General features: G+C 41.0%; 1 protein-coding gene across 1 annotated transcript in view; it reads left to right on the top strand.

The window, feature by feature from the left end:
* CRYBG1 (crystallin beta-gamma domain containing 1) overlaps positions 1 to 20,734 on the top strand; it is a 204,323-nt gene that overhangs the window by 68,277 nt on the left and 115,312 nt on the right. The window contains exon 2 of the mRNA XM_082732060.1: positions 18,099 to 18,237. Coding sequence (XP_082588186.1) covers positions 18,099 to 18,237 — 139 coding nt within the window. The remainder of the gene's footprint in view (positions 1 to 18,098; positions 18,238 to 20,734) is intronic.

Here is a 20,734-nt window from a genome sequence, read left to right as displayed (position 1 = left end):
GGAAAGCTTCTCCTGGGGCCTATGTCCAGGGCCTCAGTTCTTGCTGTTGGTCGGGTTCTAAGGTCGCCCTCTGCACCCCCTCCCTAGGTGGCCTCTCCCCCAGGGTAGCTGCACCTCTTAAGAGGCAGCTCAAAAGGAGAAAAGAACTCCAGTCCTGGATGTGAGGAGAAGCACGTGGTACCAGGAGAAGAGAAACTGCTGGGGCCGCCTTTGGAGACTTGTTACACAGCCCCCTGAGACTGTGTCCGGCCGGCCGTCTGCCAGTTAGTTTCCTACTAATCTCCACTGTGGAATAAACCTCCCCTTGAATAGTCTACAACCTTCTGCAGTGACATATAAACACATTTCTAGGTGGACACTAATTTTTCATTCAATCCAGATATTTTCTCCACAATCTTTTAAAACTGAAAATACACAGATGCTAAACCATCTTGGAAATTATGTCTGAGGCAGACTCAAAGAGAAGAGGATTATAGACCCAGATGGGCAAACAAATTGCCCGCTTGGATCAAACAAATACACCAGCCTGGAAAAGGGCACTGAGTTCTCTTTTATGGACTTAATCTTCCCACCTGTGGGTGGGCATAGTATACCAAGATCTGCAGAAACGGCCACACTGCTTTGCGGTTTGTTGTATTTTGGTTTTGATCACAGGACATATTTTGTCATGGGGCTTGTCCCTCTGTCATGGGGCTTGTCCAGACTTACTTGGAATGTTTCGATAGCCCGCCCTGGGGCTTGGCTGGTTCCCTGGCCATTCCATCAGGACCCAGAGCTGCTATGGGTCCACTGTGGACTCACAGAATCAAGTATTTTCAGTGGGCACACATGACATGATGAATTTACTGCCTACAAGGTTGTGCTGACATGGAAGGGTTATTTTATGTTGTTTGCTGAGGCATCAATTACATCACAAGTGCCCCGGTTTATAGGCAACATTGCAATAAATGCCAATTATGTCCTTAAGAGACCAGAATATTAATTTCAGCATGGCAAAATCCTTGCTGTCTTCTCGATGCCTCTTGTCTCTGAAAGCACTTTAAGAGTGAAATATTCAAATAAGCATAATCTCTTAACTGTGCCTCATTACCTGGACTGCTTAGGAGATGAGTCATAAAAGGGCAACTCTCCCCTACTTTGTACTTCCATGAATGTTTTTTGTCAGATTTTCTGCCCTTCTATTTCAAATAGAGGGAGGTCCATCGAGAGAAATTACACAACTTTGTTTAAACTACTTTGTAATACCAGGGAACCTGGTGGCTCAGTTGCTCGAGCATACCACTCTTGGTTTTGGCTCAGGTCATGATCTGATGGTTGTAGGATCAAACCCTGCTTCAGGCTTCATGGTCAGCATGGAGTCTGCTTGAGGTTCTCTCCTTCTCCCTCTACATCATGACACCCCTGTGTGCACGCTCTCTCTCTCAAATAAAGAAATCTGAGGGACGCCTGGGGGGCTCAGTTGGTTGGGCAGCTGCCTTCAGCTCAGGTCATGATCCCGGGGTCCTGGGATCAAGTCCCACATTGGGCTCCTTGCTTGGCAGGGAGCCTGCTTCTCCCTCTGCCTCTGCCTGCCACTCTGTCTTCCTGTGCTCACGCTCTCTTTCTCTCTTTCTCTCTAACAAATAAATAAATAAAATCTTAAAAAAAACAACAAACCAAAAAACAAAAAAACTTTGTAATATAATAGGTTTTGTAGGTTGAGGAAAAGTATATTGTACTTTAAGCCTTTTCTTTACTCTCTTCCTTTTTTCCTCCCTCCTTTTCTTTCCCACACAAGAATTGAGTGCCTTCTATGTGAATTCAGTATACTACAGGCTATTGGGGTACAAAGATGAAGGATACCCAGCACCTACCCTCAAGGGACTTAAGTTTTCAGGATAATCAGTGTGTCATTGGAGGGCTTGACCAATTGAGGGTCAAGGGTGTGACCCTCTAATCCCAATACTGAAGTTATTCTTATGAGTATACCCTGGGTTCTGAACCAGTGGGGGGGGGGGGGAATGGAGTTTTCTGGGAAATTTCTGGTAATGGATTCCACGAGGTTCACCTCAGCTGGTCCCCACTTGGCTCACGATTTGGCCTTCGAGGTCCCTCCACTGAACTTCTGGGCTCTGCTCATTCTCCGCAGAACATTCTAATACTTCACAGATATAATTAGATGCTGTTTTCTGTTCTTATACTAGTATTCTCTCTCCTCTTTACAGAAAATAAGATGACTCTTACTTTAAACTTACAAGTCAAGGTTCCTGTGAAAATTAAAAACGCACACCAGAAGCACTACTGTTCAAATAACAAAGCGCGACACAAATGTAAAGATTCTCGATAGCGTTCACCTCTCTGGTAAAAGTAACAGGAGACACAAAGCTGTCTGGAAGCCTAAACAGATCTGAGAAGCTTGAGCTCTGATTCCCCAATGCTTCCGGACTTTGGTTGTTGACAGGTTGTAGTGGGTTTCCAGTGCTCCTGGTGTAAAGGTTCTGTTGTTTCCAGGTACCCACGCATGATCTCAGTCACTTCAATCTTTAACTCACGTCACTATGGCCACAGAGTGGAAGGCTCAAGAGCTGCATTCAGGGCTGACAGTTTTTACAGTTTCGAGAAAAGTCTCTAATGTGTTTGATATTTATTTTGTGTCCTGAGCTAGATCTAATTCGTGGTCCATTTCAAGCACAGATGGCTTTTAAAAACTAGAAACCACAATATGTAAGTGGTGGCAGCAGTAAGCATATTCATTTTCTATGGCTGTGTAATAAAATACCCCCAAATTCAGGCACGTAAAACAACAAACATTTATCCCTTCTCAGCTTGAGCAGGTCAGGAGTTCAGAGGCAGCTTAGCTGGGCAGCCCCAGCGGTAATCAAGCTGTCGACCAGGGCTGCAGTCAGACAAAGGGTTGACTGGGGCTGGAAGAGCCATTTCCAAACTTACTCTTGGGGCTGTTGTCAGGATGACACTGAAGATGGCTTCCCCCAGAGCAAGTGATGAGAGGCAGACAGAGAAAGAGAGAAGCTGGAGTTATAACCTGGTCTTGGAAGTGAGATATCATGACCAGAGTGTCAGAGGAAACTATATGAAGATATAAATAGCGGGAGCAGAGGATGATGGGAAATGTCCTGGAAGACGTTCTCTTCATCCTCATCTACTGCTTTTTTTCTTTAAAATAAGATAAGGGATGCCCGGGAGGCTCTGTCGGTTAAGTATCTGCCTTGGGCTCAGGTCATGATCCTGGGGTCCTGGGATCGAGCCCCAAGTTGGGCTCTCTGCTCTCTGCTCTGCTTCTCCCTCTCCCTCTGCCCTTCCCCCTTGCTTGCGCTGGCTCTCTCTCTCTTTCAAATACATAAATAAATTCTTTTTTTAAAAAAATAAATAATTAAATAAGATAAATATAAAAAACATATATTTTAGTAATCAAGAAAATTAAATATATCAAAGAATTATTCAGATTTAGACTTATACATAAGGTTGTGGGTGAATTTTTTCTGTCTTTGAATTTATCCAGACTTGGGTAAACCAGAGCTTCTGTTATAATTACCTGATAATGTCTATTAGAGTTTTAGGAGTGCTTATTCTTCTTCAATGATGGTTTTAAGAGTATAAAAAGAAGACACCCTGCCAAGGACGCCTGGGTGGCTCAGTGCATGGGAGGTCTGCGTTCGGCTCAGTCTGCTTCTCCTTCTCCCTCCCTCTCTGCCTCTCCCCTCCACACATGCTCTCTCTCTATCTCTCTCTCAAATGAACAAGTAAAATCTTAAAAAGAAGAGGAAGAAGAAGAAGGTGACACCCTGCCAAGCAAGCTTGTAGGAATTTATAATCCAAAATAGATTTCAGCAAATTTTGTCTGTAGAGAGCAATATATTGAGTATTTTAGGCACTGCCAACCATCCAGTCTCTAGTGCAGTGGTTTAGTTCTGTCATTGTAGCACTAAAGCAGCCATAGAGACTAATGTATTACAATTACTATGTGGCTGTACCCATAAAACTTTATTTATAAAAACAAGTTGTGGTCCAGATTTGGCCTAGAGGCCATGGCTTAATAACTTCTGATCTAAAAAGAAAACTATAGGATACTAAATCAGAAGCCTTTATCTAGAATCAGTGTAAAAGATAAAAGACTTTCCTCTACCAGTTTCATTTTATGGGTTTACTGATTTGTTCTATAAAATGGGTATAGGTAATAAAAAGGAGCTACAGGAGGTGCAAAAAGGTACAGAACACTAAAGAATGAAACAGTGAATGGAATCAGGATACCCTTTAGTTATTTGCACCCTATCCCCCTGTGGAAATGGAATAAATGATTTTGAAATCATGCATAGTAGGAAACAAGACAAAATCATTCTCTTGTCAACTTCTGTGTTCTCCTGTCCCCCAGCCCAATCTAGCTGCCACTTCTGCAAAATTACCTCTCAATGATTGCTTTTTAATTCTGTGGCAGACATCAAAACAAATGTTGATTGCCTTAAACAGAGTGAAGTTCCCTGCAAGTATTTTTTTTCCTTGCAAATTTTTAAAACAAGTGGTGTCTTGGAAAATATCCAAGAAAAAAATTGTGACTCTCATGAGATAATTAACAATAACCTGGGGTGTTCCAAAATCTAGTCTGGGAATTATTGGCCTAAGGAATTGGGAAAAAGAAATTGAGACTGGCAGGTAAAATCTGTGCATTAATATTTTATTAGATTATGTTAAAAGATCTGTTCCATCCTCTAAGTTTTACCTTCTGCTACTGCCACTCAAAGTCCTTATTATTTAGGCTTCCCTGAGGAGCCTATCAGGAATTTTACAACTTTTTTGGTTAATTTTTTTTCATTATATGAAAATGTATAGCAGTTGTGAAAAATAAAGAAAAGAATATAAATTACTCATAATCCAACTAGCCAGAAAAGACCACTATTAAGGTATTAGTATATTTCCTTTCCATATGTTCTTTTTTATTTAACATACTTGATATATAATTTTTTATCCTACTTTTCTTTTTTTAAAGATTTTATTTATTTGAGAGAGAGTAAGGGAAGGAGAGAGAGGGAAAGAACCGGAGGAGAGGCCAATGGAGAGAGAGAGAAGCAGACTCCCCACTGAGCAGGGAGTCAATGCGGGTCTTAGTCCCAGGACCCTGAGATCATGACCTGAGCCGAAGACAGACTCTTAACTGTCTGAGCCACCCAGGCGCCCCATCCTACTTTTCAACTTGCCATTACATCACAGGCTTTACTCAATGACCTAAAGGATAAATGGCTGTCTATAATATGGATGTTCTATATCTTAGTAAATCATTACCCAAATTAGCTGAGTTGCTTGAAAATTTATTATCATAAATAACATTGCCATGAACATCTTTGTAAATAACTCTTTGAAGACTTTGATTATTTCCTTATAAACATTTTGTATTAGTAGAATCACAGGATGTAGGTATATTAACATTTTTAAGTCTCTTGATAAGTACTAATAAATTGCTTACCAAAAGGCTGTAACAGTTAATATATCCCCCAGTAATATGTAAAAGCATTGAGCATCATTCACTTTTAAATTGCATCTATTGTTACTTTAATTTGCTTATTTTGGTTACTAATGAGGTTGGCAGAATATATTCATTAACCTTTGCTGTCTTCCTTTAAAAATTATTCATTTTCCTTGCTCATTTTACTAGGTTTGCTAATACTTTTCTTGTATATTTCTATGGTTTCTTTATCCAATGTGGCTCTTAAGCAGTTATTGGATGTTTTTGTTGAAAATATTTTCTTGACTTGTTACTGCTTTTTATTTAAAATAAGGTATGAAAATTTTAAAAATGTTGCCTAGTAAAATTACCAGTATTTTTCTTTTTTATTTCTTCTACTATTTTTAATCTTGAGAATTTTTTCCCATCCTATATTATCTTCTACCATGCCTTATTAGGCCTTCTAACCTCTTAGTCATTCAAGGTTTTTCCATTTAATTCTTTCAGATTGGAATTAACTTTGATAGAACTTTGCCAGGATCTAAGGAAAGCATGGGACAGACACATATAGTCCTCTTTAACTCAGAGGTTCCTCCTTACGTCTCCCATTGTTCTTGGCTTTATTTCAGAGTTTCTTATTACCTGAGGCCGCATTTTTCATCTTAGGACTTTTGGTGTCTTTGGAGTTCGCTGGGTGGCAAAGTGCTTGCATTCTTTTCATTTCTCTTTCTTACCTCCACAAAGCTTAGGAAAACTAGCAACTCCGCTCAGGCTAGCCTGGGCCCATACCTCCCTGGAGGAGGCTGGCACATGCTGGGTTTCATTTAGAAAGATACTCATAAGGCTCTTCTCTGAATTTTTGTTGATGCTGGCTATACCCGCTATTTCTTCTCTCCGCATTAAACACTGCCCTCTCTCAGGAGACTTTTTGAAAAAAATGCACGTTCACCTCCACAGAGTAGCAGAGTGTATTAGTCCCCTGTGGCTGCCACACCAAGTAGCACCAAGGTTGTGGCTGGGAACAGCAGAAATGTATTTGGAGACTAGAAGCCCCTCCTCCCTCTGACGGCTCCAGGGAATATCGTTCCCTGCCTCTTCCTAACTTCTGGTTACTGCCAGCAATCCTCTTGTTTGTGGACTGACAACTGTGGCCCTCCAGTCCCTGCCTCCACTGTCCCATAGCCTTCTTCCCTCTGTATCTGCATGTGTCTTGAGTCTTTGTGTCCAGATTTCTCTCTTATAAGCACACCAGTCATTGGATTAGGGCCCACCTGAATCCAGTATAATGTCATCTGAATTTAACTAATGGCATCTACAAAGAGCCTACTTCCAGTAAGGTTACATTCTGAGGCTCTAGGGGAGTATGAATGTTGGGGGGATGTTATTCATCCCAGTACACATATAGGTGAATAGTTCTCTCCCATTATTTAGTTCTATCAGATCACTTTTCTGTTCAACAGTTGATATGGAACCACAAGAAGATCCTGGGATTCGTAGTGAGGTGGCAAAGGGAGAATACAGAGAGAGTCAGGGTGGGGCAGGTGTATGGAAACAATGTCAGATCCCACCCCTTGCACACGGTGGATCCTATAACCAGATAAAGAATAAATCCGTAGGTGTTTTGCTTTCTCAGGAACTTGTTTGCATTTGAAGTGGAGAATCCGAGGGTTAGGTTGATCAGTATCTCCCTTTTCTATCAGTAACACAGAAAAACTTGTTGATGGCTAAGTGAAAGGATCAAAGGAGTAATGCAGGGACGTCTGGGTGGCTCAATTGATTAAGCTTCTGACTTTGGCTCAGGTCATGAACAAGGTCCTAGGATTGAGCCCCACATCAGGCTCCTTGCTTAACAGGGAGTCAGCTTCTCCCTCTGCTCTTCCCCCTGCTCATTCTCTCTCTCTCTCTCTCTCTCTCACACACACACACACACACACACACACACACACACACACACACGAGTGCGCAAATAAATAAAGTCATTGAAAAAAACAAGTAGTCTATTGGAATGATTCAAGTGATGATTAGATGTCAGATCTTTTTCGGTTTCAAAAAATACATTATTTCAATTACTAGCAATTGCGATTATATGATTTTCTCATATTTGAAATCCAGTGCCATGAGTTGTAACTGCTAAATTTGGGAGGGAGAGAAAATACTTCATTTTAACTATTTCCTAAATAGAGGGAAACCCTAAGATTCTACTGTTTTAAAGGGAAGAAAGGATGAGAGATTGGAGAATTAATTTTGCTAGTAACATCATTTTGATTCTTTTTAGTAAAAAGTTATTGTAGAAGTTGGGAAATTTCCAGTTGCCTTTTTCTTCCATTTTAACTAATATGGCAAATAAAAAAATCTTAGTGAAATTTATATATCTACTGTTTAATTTTTTGAATTGCCCATTTTTGAGAAATGCATGAAATGTCCCACTATTATTATCTGGTTTATAAAACACAAGTTTATTCCCTTTCTGAAATATTGGCAATATTTAAATTTTTTAATTAAAAGCAGTATGAAAATATTTTTAAAAAAAGAAAATGAAGACAGTTGTTCTTTCTTTCTGCTAACTTGTGCCTGATATCCCTAAATATTGTGAGTTCCTACCTTCATCTTGAGTGCAGAAGTTAAGATCTCCTATGTGCACACAGCCTGTTGAATCACATGTCCTCATTCTACCTGATGAGAGGACACTCCCTACTTTAAAATTCTATTAAACAAAATAAATACTTTCTTGGAATAGAATGTTTTGTGGTTTAGTGACTCAACTCTTTCTCAGTGTTAGAAGCCTGGGTCCTCAATCAGTCAGTGCCACAAGAAAAAACTTGTTTTATGTCATCCCTGATCAAAAAAGGGGGGGGGGGTGCCTGGCTGGCTCAGTCAGTTGAGCGTCCAACTCTTGCTTTCGACTTGGGTGGTGATCTCAAGATCGTGGGATCGAGCCTGGCGTCTGGCTCTTCACTGGGCACAGAGCCTGCTTGAGATTCTCTCTCTCTCCTTTCCTTCCACTGCCCCTCCTATGTGTGCTCTCTCTCAAATAAATAAATCTTTTTTTAAAAGGACATTTATTTTATTTGCACTGAGTAACTGAGTACAGGTTATAGGCCTAGAAGACGATATGGTTTTTAACTCCTAAAAAGCCCATTACTGAAATGGGGGAATAATGTAGGTTCCCAGAAAACCTGATCTGAATACTGAACAAATAATGTGAGGTTGGACCTTATTTGACTGGTTTTGGCCTATAAAAATTTTACTTCATAGCATTCAGCCTCAAAGTTCACAACCAGTTACTGTCACTCACCTGAGCTTTGCCGGTCCTTTAGTCCTTTAAGGATGAAGAGCCGTTGTGCCCAGAGGCCTGTCCTGAGCCGAGGAAGTACGGGTCCAGCGGCATTTCCCTAGAACTGCACATTTAGGTGCACACGTGCAGCCCCTTTCCTTCTGCCTTCTCCTGTCTCTCCTCAACTACATCACTCCCACATGTGGGAACTGTGTTTCCTCCTAAGCGTATCTTCACCTAATTTGGAAGGGAAAATCCCTCCCTTCTCCAACACTTCCCTTCCTTCCTTCCTTTCTTCGTAGTCGGTCTTTCTTTTTCCATTCTACTGTGAATCATGATCACGTAGTCAATGGCTATAAGACCCAAGAGCGAAGTTTGTGATACATTCATAAGAGGAAAAGAGAAAACTACACATTTTGTTGTGAAACAGCGATAGTCTAGATCTGGTAATAGAGAAAGCCCTGTACAGACACTTTATAATCTCTGAAAGGTTCTCTAACAATTAACTCTTTTTAATTGAATGTGCTTTTTCTCCATAATCCCTATCCCAAAAAGAAAATAGTCTGTACTTGAAAGAAAAAAAAAATACTATTTCTTTTTTTTTTTTTTTTTAAGATTTTCTTTATTTATTTGAGAGAGAGAGAGCACATGAAAGCATGAACAGGGGGAGAGACAGAGGAAGAAATAGGGGGAGAAGCAGACACACCACTGAGCAGGGAGGGTCCCATGCAGAACTCAATCCCAGGATCACAGGATCATGACCTGAGCCGAAGGCAGATGTTTAACGGACTGAGCCACCCAGACACCGCAAGAAATACAATCTGTAAGGCTGTTTTATTGCTTTCTTGAAAATATCAATATTTTCAATATTGAAAATATCGCGAATTCTATAATTCATATTAGCACTCTCTTTCTTTCTTTGGCCATGGCTACATGGCCATTGACTTTTCATGTGGCTTATCTGGGAATCAAATTACCATTTATAATATTGTACTTATGAGATAATAAGCCAGTTCCCTTAAAAAAAAGTTTTGGAACGCAACCCTTTGGTCATTTGGGATTTCCTTCAGTATAAACTGGATACTTAAGGGGGAAAAGATTCATTACATTGTAGTGTACTGGAGGAAAGGAATTTTGAAATTAGACTGAACAGAATTTGATAGCCAGAGATTGTCAAGAGGAGAGGGGAAAGAATTAATAAGAAACTTAAGCAAAGAATAAATAATGAAACCAGAGCAAACAAATCTCTCTGACCACAAGTGAGGGAAGGATGGGGTTGGAGTGGCAGGGAATTTGGAGCTTGTTACTAGCAACTGTAAGGACAAACTTATTAAGCTAGACGGAGAGTAGTGATAACTTCTTATACCACAGAGGAATTCAATTCACGGGAGCCAAGAGCATACATATCAGTCTGTTCTTAGATTTACCTTCTCATTGTCATCAGTCAATCTGTATTCCTGATGTGTCCGTAATATGTTTTGCATTATTACTTCTTGTTAGAAATGATTTTTTTTTTAAGATTTTATTTATTTATTTGACAGAGATACAAGTAGGCAGAGAGGCAGGCAGAGAGAGAGGAAGGAAAGCAGGCTCCCCGCTGAGCAGAGAGCCCGATCCCAGGACCTTGAGATCATGACCTGAGCAGAAGGCAGCAGCTTAACCCACTGAGCCACGCAGGTGCCCCTAGAAATGATTTTAAATGAGAGTTTTCTTTTGTAACATTAGCACCAGTTAAAGATACTAATTGAACTCATCATTATGTAAATGACAACAATTCTAGGCACTGCCAAAGGACATATCTAGGAGGCCCTTAAGCAACTCTAGTCTCTTATAAAGTTTACCTATCTGATGCAGGTGGATGGGAGAAGCCAAAGATGTAGTTCAGACAACTATGTATTAATTACTGATCATCTTGCATTAATCATTGAACACCTGCCAGGTATTTGGAAATTCAGGAAGTCAAACATGATGAGATTGACAGTTGAAATTGGAAACTAATGTAAAAACTAACATCCATAAGAATTATCTTGAAAAAGTACAAAAAGAAAGACTCATACTTACATTTTAAAATAATTTCTTTAGTTTCATACTATCATCAAAGGGCATTTTCTATGTTTTCTATGTTTTACAAGTAACATTTGAAGACTCAATCCTCACATCTAGGTTTATAAGATTTATAGACCACTGTAAGACTATATTGAGTAGAGCTTTTAAATCTCTGAATTATAGCTGTGAGAATTTTGAGGGTGCCTGAATTGTGAGAAAAGTAGATATTTGTGAGTTCAGGAGCGATAGTAAGTGCTGAAAATCTTTGATACAAGGAACAATTACACAATTTATTTTGAAACTTCTTGCTTCTGAAGTTGCTATAAAGTAGAAACACTTGCAGCAATGCAATTCTTTTCAGAGCTCAAGTTCGGTGAGGATAATCCTCCTAGTGCCTGAAAGGGCTAACTTGAGAAGAGTTTGGTGCCAGGTTCGTTAGGGACCCTAGTTTCATAGACTCTTACTAATTGTGGTTGGCACAGAGTCATTCTGGATTATTGAGCTAAGGTGTGGCAAAGGTAAACAAAGGAAGCAGATGATACACAGTAGAGGTGCTATAAAGTCAACTTCAAAGTGTGTGACATCACCAGAGGCTTCTGGAAAATAACAACAGATGGACCAGTCTAGCTGCAGCTACGGTGGTTAGGAAGAGGTGCTTTTGATCCAAAGCTTTATACTGACGTTATTTGAAATAGTCATCATGGCACGGGCTCTGCAAGCAGCTGCTGTAGTCGTGAGTCAAACCATCTTTGCAGGAAGGGCTTCGTATTCACTCACCCAGGACACCAGAACTGAACATCTGTCATGTGACAGACGTGCGTATATGCCACGGCAAAAACCGAACGAATCGTACACATGAGCTCTGTAGGGAACTTAACTCTCGGAGATAAAAGACCTTACTTACCCTGTGAGGGAAACAGCTATCAGTGATTATAACGAGACTACAATAGAGCAAAACTGCCTGTTAACGGAGGGTGTGTGAGGGAGCTTTGTTTGAGAAGTTAGGCTGGATCCAGAGAATGGAAGAGTTTGAATACTGGGTTATTCGTTATTCCTTCCATATCCAGTGCCAAACCATCGAACAGCTTTCAAACAAGAGAATACATTAGAAAGGTCCATCTGTTTGTATAGTAGAGCAGGTTAGAGGTGGCGGAAGAGACGAGATGGCAGAGGATAGCCGGAAAACTCTTGAAATGGAAAAGGTAATGAAGTTTGGGACTAGGATAATGGTCAGTTGAATGGACAAGGGTTTCCTGTATCTATGCCCCATCACTCCTTCCTCCAAAGGATTTAGTTTACATCCGATTAACAATGTAAAGGTGAAGATCGGAAAACTAAAAGAATAATAATGTAATAAGACCATAAAGACAATTACTTAACAGAATTATACATTCATAAAGTTCTGTATCATTACTAAAATTGATTCAAGATCAGATACACAACCCCCACAGTCTGAAAGACAGCAGGTGAGGAAAAGAAAAGCTTTCTGTGCCATTTAAGAATGAGAGAACTTTCTCCTTTCAGGCACCATAGAGACTCTTAAGTAAGATGATGGCTAGCACCCTTCTCAGCTTCCCCACAACGTGTCCCACAAAGAGTTCTTATGTGGCTGTGCTTTTAGGGCCTCTCAAGGCAAGCTCAGGTGTGGTGACAAAGGGCCTCTTGATTGGTGATCAGAGGAGGGGTGATGGGAGCAGGAGAGCTGAGGGATGACTCCCCAGGGTTGCCCATGGTGATTTAGGGTTGGTTTTCTACACTTGTATCTATAATCATATTCTGCCAGGCTTCTTGCTCCTAGCCTGCCCCCCGGTAACACAATCACTGCTAGCTTTGTTTTGTGTTACGAAGGATAGCAATTTTAAAAACTCTCTCTTGCATTATTGATTTATTATTTATGAGTTTAGGAAGGTCATTAGACAGTCTTTCTTTGGGGATTAGATATGCCATCGAAAGAAAAGCTACATTTGCTCTTCTCTGCCATTAGGCTATAGGAACTCAAGTAGCCTTCAAAGGAAAATATCAGCGATCAAGAAAATTTTTTATATTTTAATAATAAAATTGTCCAACTCGAATGTTATAAAGCAAAGTTGAAAAAAAATACCATGGTCTTTGCTTCCTCTGAGTGAGTGAATGTGCAATCATGCATGAAACATAGTCTCTTACCACACACGAGCCCCTCCCTAAGACACAGACCTTGGTTTGTCAGTTCTCCTGGGGTTTGGGACAGTCATTCTGCAGGTTGTTTTGGTCTCCTGTCCTCTTTGTTCTTGTCCCGAATGAGAGCCTTCCTTCCTCTGGGAACACCAATAACAAAGCCAAACTTTGTGGAGCCCAGCCTGGTTCTGGGTGGGCTTCATAGTTTTTCGATTATGGAGAGTGATCCTGGATGACCAAAATTTACATATTGTTGGTTCTGAGATAGCTTGATTGATTTTCACAGACTCTGACATACCCAAAACCTGGATTTCACAAAATGCAATTATTATGGCAAAGGTCCCCAGGCTTTGTTGGAGAGAAGATGATTTGCATTCCCGTGGTCTGATAGGAGGGGAACTTAGACATTCTGCCCTGCACAGCACATTGAAAGATGGCCCCAAGCCTTCAAGCTGCCATTTAAAACATTGAGGGGGTCAGGAGGGTGGAGGGTGGAGGCTGGCTGGACCAGAGAGTGTTACTTTTTACAGAAACACTAAAAAAAAAAAATTAATAATAAAAGTAAAAATGAGTAGACTGATGATCTTGTGCAACCAGTAGATGGCAGAGTTTCTGCGTCAAAAGCTATGACTGATCGCTGGTGCTTAGTAGTTCTATTAATGTCAGGGTATTCTTTATGTAGTTAAAATTCCTAGGATGTTTCGGATTTTCAAAACTTGAATGAATATAGAAAGTTATATTTATATCTCCATCCAACTGTGATCATGAAACTCATCTGCAGAGAATCTGAAATTAGTCTCTGAACTGGCTGGCAGTCAGCTGGGTTCTATACTCCCATCTCTGCCACTCTTCTTTCTGTATCATTTCACGGTAGAGCCTGATGAATACGCTAGCTCAAAATAACATCTATATGATACCTAGTAAGCTGTTGGGCAGGACATGTTAACTGACGTTCATATGCATAATTAAAATAACTGGTACTTACTGAGCACCTACTGTGTGCCAGTACTAAGCTAATAAATATTAGCTAATTTTTATGAGCATTAGCTAATTTAATTCTCATGAGAGTCTGATTATTATCCCTATTTGCAGATGAGGGAGCTGAGGCTTAGAGAAGTTATGTAACTCACCAGGATCCCATGCTGATGGCTGGGCTGGTATGACTTGAAATCTGTGTGTTAACCACAGCAATATTTGACCTCTTACTTAGCTGAGAAAGACAGAAGTCTGATTATGACATTGCTTCTGAAAGAAAAGTCCATTCTGTAAATCTGAAACCCTTGGTTTCCAAGGTAAATAAATGTGGTTTTTTTGTTTGTTTGTTTTCTGGAGAGAGGACAGCTTTACATGGCCTTATGGTGCCACTATCATTATTTGCCTCTTGGTGAGCCTTGACATAGAAGTCAGACTTCCGGTCCCATGCACATGAGTAATCAGTAGGTCCCCCAATTCTGCCAGCCTCATGGTTTCTCGGAGTCACTGTGTCTTCAAATTTGCAATGAAGGGACTGCACTTTTCAAGTCTAGAATGTCCTGATGGTGTGACACTGTCCACTTTCTGAGTTGCTCAGGAAGAGGTAGCTCTCTACCATTTAGCAGTTGCAGAAAAAAAAAAATACTACACATACTATTAGCTTGTTAGTAAATTAAGAGTTTTCTCTCTTTCTTCATGGCCCAGGAAACTCATGTAGCTATACAACCGCTGCCTTGATTCAGAAGAGTGGTCCTAATATCTGGTGTTTTAAGCTCTCAGGAGGAAATAATTCCATGGAAACCCCTTCCAAAACTTTGAAATCCCGGTTCCAAGGCTTACCAGAGCACACGAAGAATTCTTTGAGTAGACCATAGATGGCGGTACAGCATCGCTTTGTACCCTGCAGTTACACCCAAACTGTTACTCCGGTATCACTTTTTATTATTTCACATCTACATTATCTCTGAAGCAAGAATTATTAGATAAAGAGGAGCGCCTGGCTGGCTCGGTTAGTAGAGCATGTGACTCTTCATCTCAGGGTCGTGAGTTCAAGCCCCAGGTTGGGTGTGAAGCCTACTCTTAAAAAAAAAAAAAAAAAAAAAGGAAGAAGAAGAAAAAGAACTATCAGAGAAAGACACTCATTTGACTTGCTTTATATCAGGCTACATGTATTAAAATGCTTGAGGAACAACTTGATGACGTAAACCAAACTCGGAAAACCTGAAGCAGATTGATGGAAAATAAATGAGGCTGATGCTTCAGGGGCCACTCCGAAGGCTTTAAGAGAGGTCCTAACATGAAAAGGTTTGAAAAAGTAAAATATCTTATTTTCTTTTTCTTAAAGAGGCCCCCTAAATTATATACCCTTCAAGTCACACAAAGCATGGGTTTGTCTGGAAACAGCCTTGTGGCTTTTAACCTAGGAAAGGGTAGACAATCTTGCCATTATTAATTTTCTACCAACTTAATCTCCAAGGAAAAGGCAATCTGGTTTTCAGAACCAAGCCAAATAAATCAGAGAGAGTGACTGGATGCGCTGGCAAATTTTCCGCTTATTTATGAGTCTGAGTGCAGTGAAGGAGTCAACACTAAAACTTTCATTTCTGGCAGCATATCTGTGCCAAAATAAGGAAAGGACAGATTATAATTAAACAAGTTAATGAATTACCCTCTGCTAAAGCTCCAGACCAGTATGGCAGTGTTTGGGGGACTTTAGTTTATTTTGTCTAGTTTTGTTTTGTTTTTACCCAAGAGATATTGTCCTTAATAAGAGACCAGTAGTGACTATTCTCAGAGGAAACTGTATTTCCATTTACAAATCTTAACTTTCTTGACTACCTGTGGCTTACTCAGGAGTTAAACTAAAATTTACCCTTTGAAAAAGAAAAATAATCAGTCAACTTTCCAATTGGCCTTTTCCTTTACAAACACCACTTACTAAGGTTGGCTTGTAGGGCAAGGAGATTTATCTTGTCTTGTTCCGTGTCTAACTATTACTCGGAATAATAGGGCCCCCCTAAGGAGCCCGTGTGTCCACTAGGCCTTAATACCCTTGAGGGCAAAGGGTGGTTTGTTTGTGTTGTGTACCTTGACCTATGACACCCAGAGAGAGCTGAAAAAATGCTTGCTGAAAGAATGAAACTAGATGTTCTTAAAAAATTACCACATGGCCTAGGGACCCTCCAGCACGATTCTGGATCTATTATTTCTGGGTAATATATTGTGAAGATTGGTTTCAGTAGACCAACTTGTATAATAAGTTTGCTAGAGTACAAGTTCTATGTCTGACTCTCTAGGGAGGAACTAGAAATGCTCATGGGGTGGCCTGAGCATCTGCAGTTGGGTGAGACGCTGTCCTGAAGTTGAGCTCCACTTGTGAAGCCCTCCCAGACCACACATCCCGTGGCCTTCTTTATCTCCCCAACCGAGTCCCGGAGCCAAGTTTAAAATAATGGCACCTGTGACCAGGTGCACAGACAATGCCCGTATCCGAGTCAGGGGGAAAGGAGAAGTCAGCCAACACGTCATCAGCCTCCCCCCCTCAAAGGAAGGTGAGAGGTTATTGGCTGAATCACAAACACTCAGAATTTCCTCTTTCAGAATTACAGGCGAAGCAAGCACCATTCCTGGACTACCTGTAATAGTCCTCCCCTTTATCTGGCCATTGAGAAACTAAACCTACTTTCTGTTTCTTCTGCGAATTATTAAAGCCTTGGACTTTTAGTTCTTTTCCGCTTCATTGGCTCTCTTCACTCGAAGACCTTATCCTGCTCTAGTATCTTTATTTCAGCCTTGATTACACAGTTAAGAAATTTATCAACGTTTCTGGTGCACCTAGGTGGCTCCGTCTTTAAACATCTGCCTTTAGCTCAGGTCATGATCCCAGGGTCCTGAGATCTAGCACCGCATCGGGCTCCCTGCTCAGCTGGAAGCCTGCTTCTCCCTCTCTCTCTCTCTCTCTCCCTCTCCCTCTGCCTACATCTCTGCCTATTTGTGTTTTCTCTCTGTCAAATAAATAAATAAAATCTTTTTTTAAAAAAAGAAATTTATCAATGGTTCTGTCCCTTAGGATGCTCAATTGCAGATAACAGAGAACACTCCACTCAAAATGGCTTAAACAATAGAGCGTTTATTATGTACCATTGGTTTCCATATGTACCAGAGGATTGGTTAATGCAGTTGCTCAACAATATATTTGAAGACTCAAGCCCTCATATTTCTCTCTGCTTCCTGCTCCATCTGTTTTCCTTTGGCTAATGCCACTCATGGTTTCAGAGAGGCTGTCACATTTGTCATAGGCAGGCATGACACTGGACTACAGGAAAGAACTAGTTTTTTCTGTAAACTTTCTCTTAAGAGAAGGACCTTACACTGATTCCGTCAGCAGACTCCCTCACATCTCATTGGCCAGACTTGCACCAGATAAGTCTGACCCATTTAGAGGGTCAGAGAGACTTAAATCAATGGGGTAATATCAGCCAGAGAGATGTATGGCATATGTATAAACTCGTTACTGGGAAGGGAATGGGACACCAGAAATAGGCCAATCACAATGGACTAGCAAGCCAGAAGTGGCTTCCTCTGAGGCACATGGGGGATGGATATCTGAACAAAATCAGGGTTATTAGTAAAGAAAAAGTACATGTGGGGTGGGGGGAGAAAGGGGAGGTGTCTGGGAGTTTGGATAAAGGAAATGGTTTTGGATAGGAAACCACTGGGTTTGACTAGAACACTGAGCCTTCATTGATTTCCATTTCTTTAAACTCTAATAAATATTAATCCTGGGAATGACTCCTTTTCCCTGGCATAGCCTAGATCGTTCTCCTGATGGATTTAGTTCCTACTCTATTTCCAATGTTCAGACAATTACAAATATCTTTTCTTAAGAGCGATGACAGTAGAGCAACCAAGAAATCGTAAAATGAAATTAGATTGTCCGAACCTGTCTATAAGTGCTATTTTTCTACCTATCTAACTCCGATTTATTTTCTGCATAGGGTTTAAAAGAATTATGTTGGCCACATGGCAAAGTCCTCATGGCTTATTCCTAAATGTGCATGAGACAACCAAATTATCTACAATCCTGTGTAGGTTTTGAAGAATGATTCCTCATCTTGGCTTATTGGAAATACACAGATAGAAATGCGCCTTTGGGTTTCTTGAGTTCCAAGAGTTCTTGATGGGTTATTGGCCTCACTATGTTTCCATTCGTTACAGGGCTTTGGAGGTAGAGGATGGAGGCCATGTGGCTCCGGAGTGCCAGAGACTTGCACTGCATGATGGGGAATCCCAGCTCCTTCACACCACCGCTGAAGGACCTGGCCCTTTACCTCTGGAACCAGGAATATTTAAAAAGGTAATGCTTTGTTTCCAATATTTGGTTTACTCCCAGAATAAACACCTTAGTGAATTAAGAAACATAGCAAAATAACCCTTGTCTGATTGAAAAACACATACTTAAAAGGAATGTAAATTGTAGGAAGGGCGTTATTTATCAAAGCACCATGATAATAAATGATGAGTCTCGAGATGAGTGTGAATCTTTGCTCTGTGCTGCTTTCAGATGTTCTTCCTCATTGTCATGAGTGCCTTCTGCCTGCCTTTTTTTCTTTTTGCACAGACTGTGTTGCGGCTCAAAGGTGTACAAAATAAATAGGACATCGATACTTGGAAGGCCCATAAAAAGCATTTATACTCCCTCCTACCGCAAGGATTTTAGAGTTGGTATTATATCAGCAGTTACTTCTTAGTATCTAGATGTTTGTATAGAAAGTTCTGACTCAATTGTATTGCCTTTAAAAAAAGAGCTTTCCCCAATGTGGGAGATAGAGAAGCGCATACATGTTAACCGCATTCATTCACTCATAAAAGGATATTACTCACGTACTTGTCCGTGGCAGGAAAGCACCATGATGTCTTTAGTCATAGCGTGAGAGCTGGTGGAGCTGCCGGGCTTTAAAGGTTGTACAGTACATTTCTTGTTCTGAACTACTGCAGTAAGATGAGTGAGTGTTAGAAGTGAAAGATATTTTGTCATAAGAGAAATCCTCCTCCCACCAAAAAGAAACTTCCTTTGGAGATGGGATGCACAGCAGTGTGAATATACTTAATGCCATTGAACTGTGTACATACAATGATTAAGATGGTGAATTTTATCTTTCTTACATGTATTTTACCACAATTTAGAATAAAAAATTTTTTAAATTACTTAGTGATGAAAGCAGTAAAAAAAAATGAGATTTAATAATAGTAAAAAACATTTTAAAAATTTATGTTTTATTAGAACATGATAAGGGTAGGGAGGGAGGGGCTCCTGGGTGGCTCAGTGGGTTAAGAACCTGCCTTTGACTCAGGTCTTGACCCCAGGGTCCTGGGTCAAGCTCCAGCTCCCCGAAAGCTCCCCGCTCAGCAGGGAGTCTGCTTCTCCCTGTACCTCTGCCCTTCCCCCAGTTTCATTCTCTCTCTCTCTCTCTCTGTGTCAAATAAATAAATAAAATCTTTAAGAAAAAAAAAAAAGTAGGTAGGGAAATGCAATAGAGAAGCTTGGTAACTCAAAACAGTATAATATCATTCAGAGTATCTGAGATATAAAATTAACTTTTATAAAACATTAAAATAAAAAATCAAATTTAAATTTTAAAAATTAACCTGGCTTGCTGTATATTATACTTACATTCAAACTCATTTCACATTTTGTCCTTTCATTGTAAGAAAGAGTTTATAACTGTAAATAAAACCTAATAAAGCTAGTCACTGGCCCCAGTTAGAGCTTCAAGTTGTTTCTTACACATGTCCTTTAATAATTTAAAATAAAACTAATTGTGTAAGTATCATGCCATTCGCTGGCATGTTGTATGGGAGTTTGCTTGATGTTTCCTCAAGTCCAGAAAACGCTAGGTGGCAGCATTCATAGCTGGGGCACAAAACAAATCCCCTGAGGAGGGATGGCTGAGAAGGGTACCTGGGAAGGGCCTTTCTCCCAGGGTTCACCCCCCCCCCCCAAGACAGTCCTGTGGGCGGGGACCCGGGGGGCTCGGGGCAGCCCAGAGGGAGAGGCCCCAATGCCAACCCGGAGCATTCATTACTGCGAGGGTGGGCAGGGACAGGGAGGCTGGCAGCCAGAGACAGGTGAACTGGGAACCCAGGGTAGCGGCGAGCCAGAGCAGATAGAGAAGGACAAGAAAGTGAAGAAGGAAGCAGAAGCAGTCTGCCATTCTGGCTACACTGTCTCTGAGGGTCACCGAGATGGGGTCAGCCGGGGACCGCCTGAACTCTCTACTTATATCACACGTTCTGCCTGAGGGATGGCCTCCAAGGTCCACTTCTGGGGCTGCTGTCTCTTTCTCTCTGTGTCTGTCTCCACTATCCCTCTTCCTTAGTCCTGCACTCTCTGGGCCCTGGCTCTCTTGATCTTTCTCAACTGCGTAGTCTACCAGGCCTGGAGAAAAGGAGAAGTGGTGGAGCGGACTTTCTCTTCCCTGCTGATGTGTTCTCAACTTTGTCTCTGGAGATCATGGCTGACAGAGTCGGGGGATCATTCTCAGAAGTGCAAAGCATCCCCCGGCATGGGTGTAGCCAGGATCATTAGGAAACAGAAGTTAACTCCTCTTAGATTCTGGGTGGTTCGTACCTACTGTGAGAGTCAGGGGACACCCCCCCCCCCCCCCACCGCACTTCCCAGTACCCTTTTGTTAGTCTGCTCTGCAGTGAGCCTGCTCACTTCCTTGGAGAGTCAGCACATTTATTAGGCTGGTGCAGGAGGACCACCCTTGGCATCTTTCCCTAGTAAAGGACCATAAATTCTTCTTAAGATTCCCGAGTTGATACAGCTCTCTTGCTTGTATGTATTTATT

Source organism: Mustela nivalis (genome assembly GCF_964662115.1).
Source record: "Mustela nivalis genome assembly, chromosome: 5".
Taxonomy (NCBI): domain Eukaryota; kingdom Metazoa; phylum Chordata; class Mammalia; order Carnivora; family Mustelidae; genus Mustela; species Mustela nivalis.
Note: the sequence above shows the minus strand (reverse complement) of the source record. Positions and strands in the feature narration are given on the sequence as shown.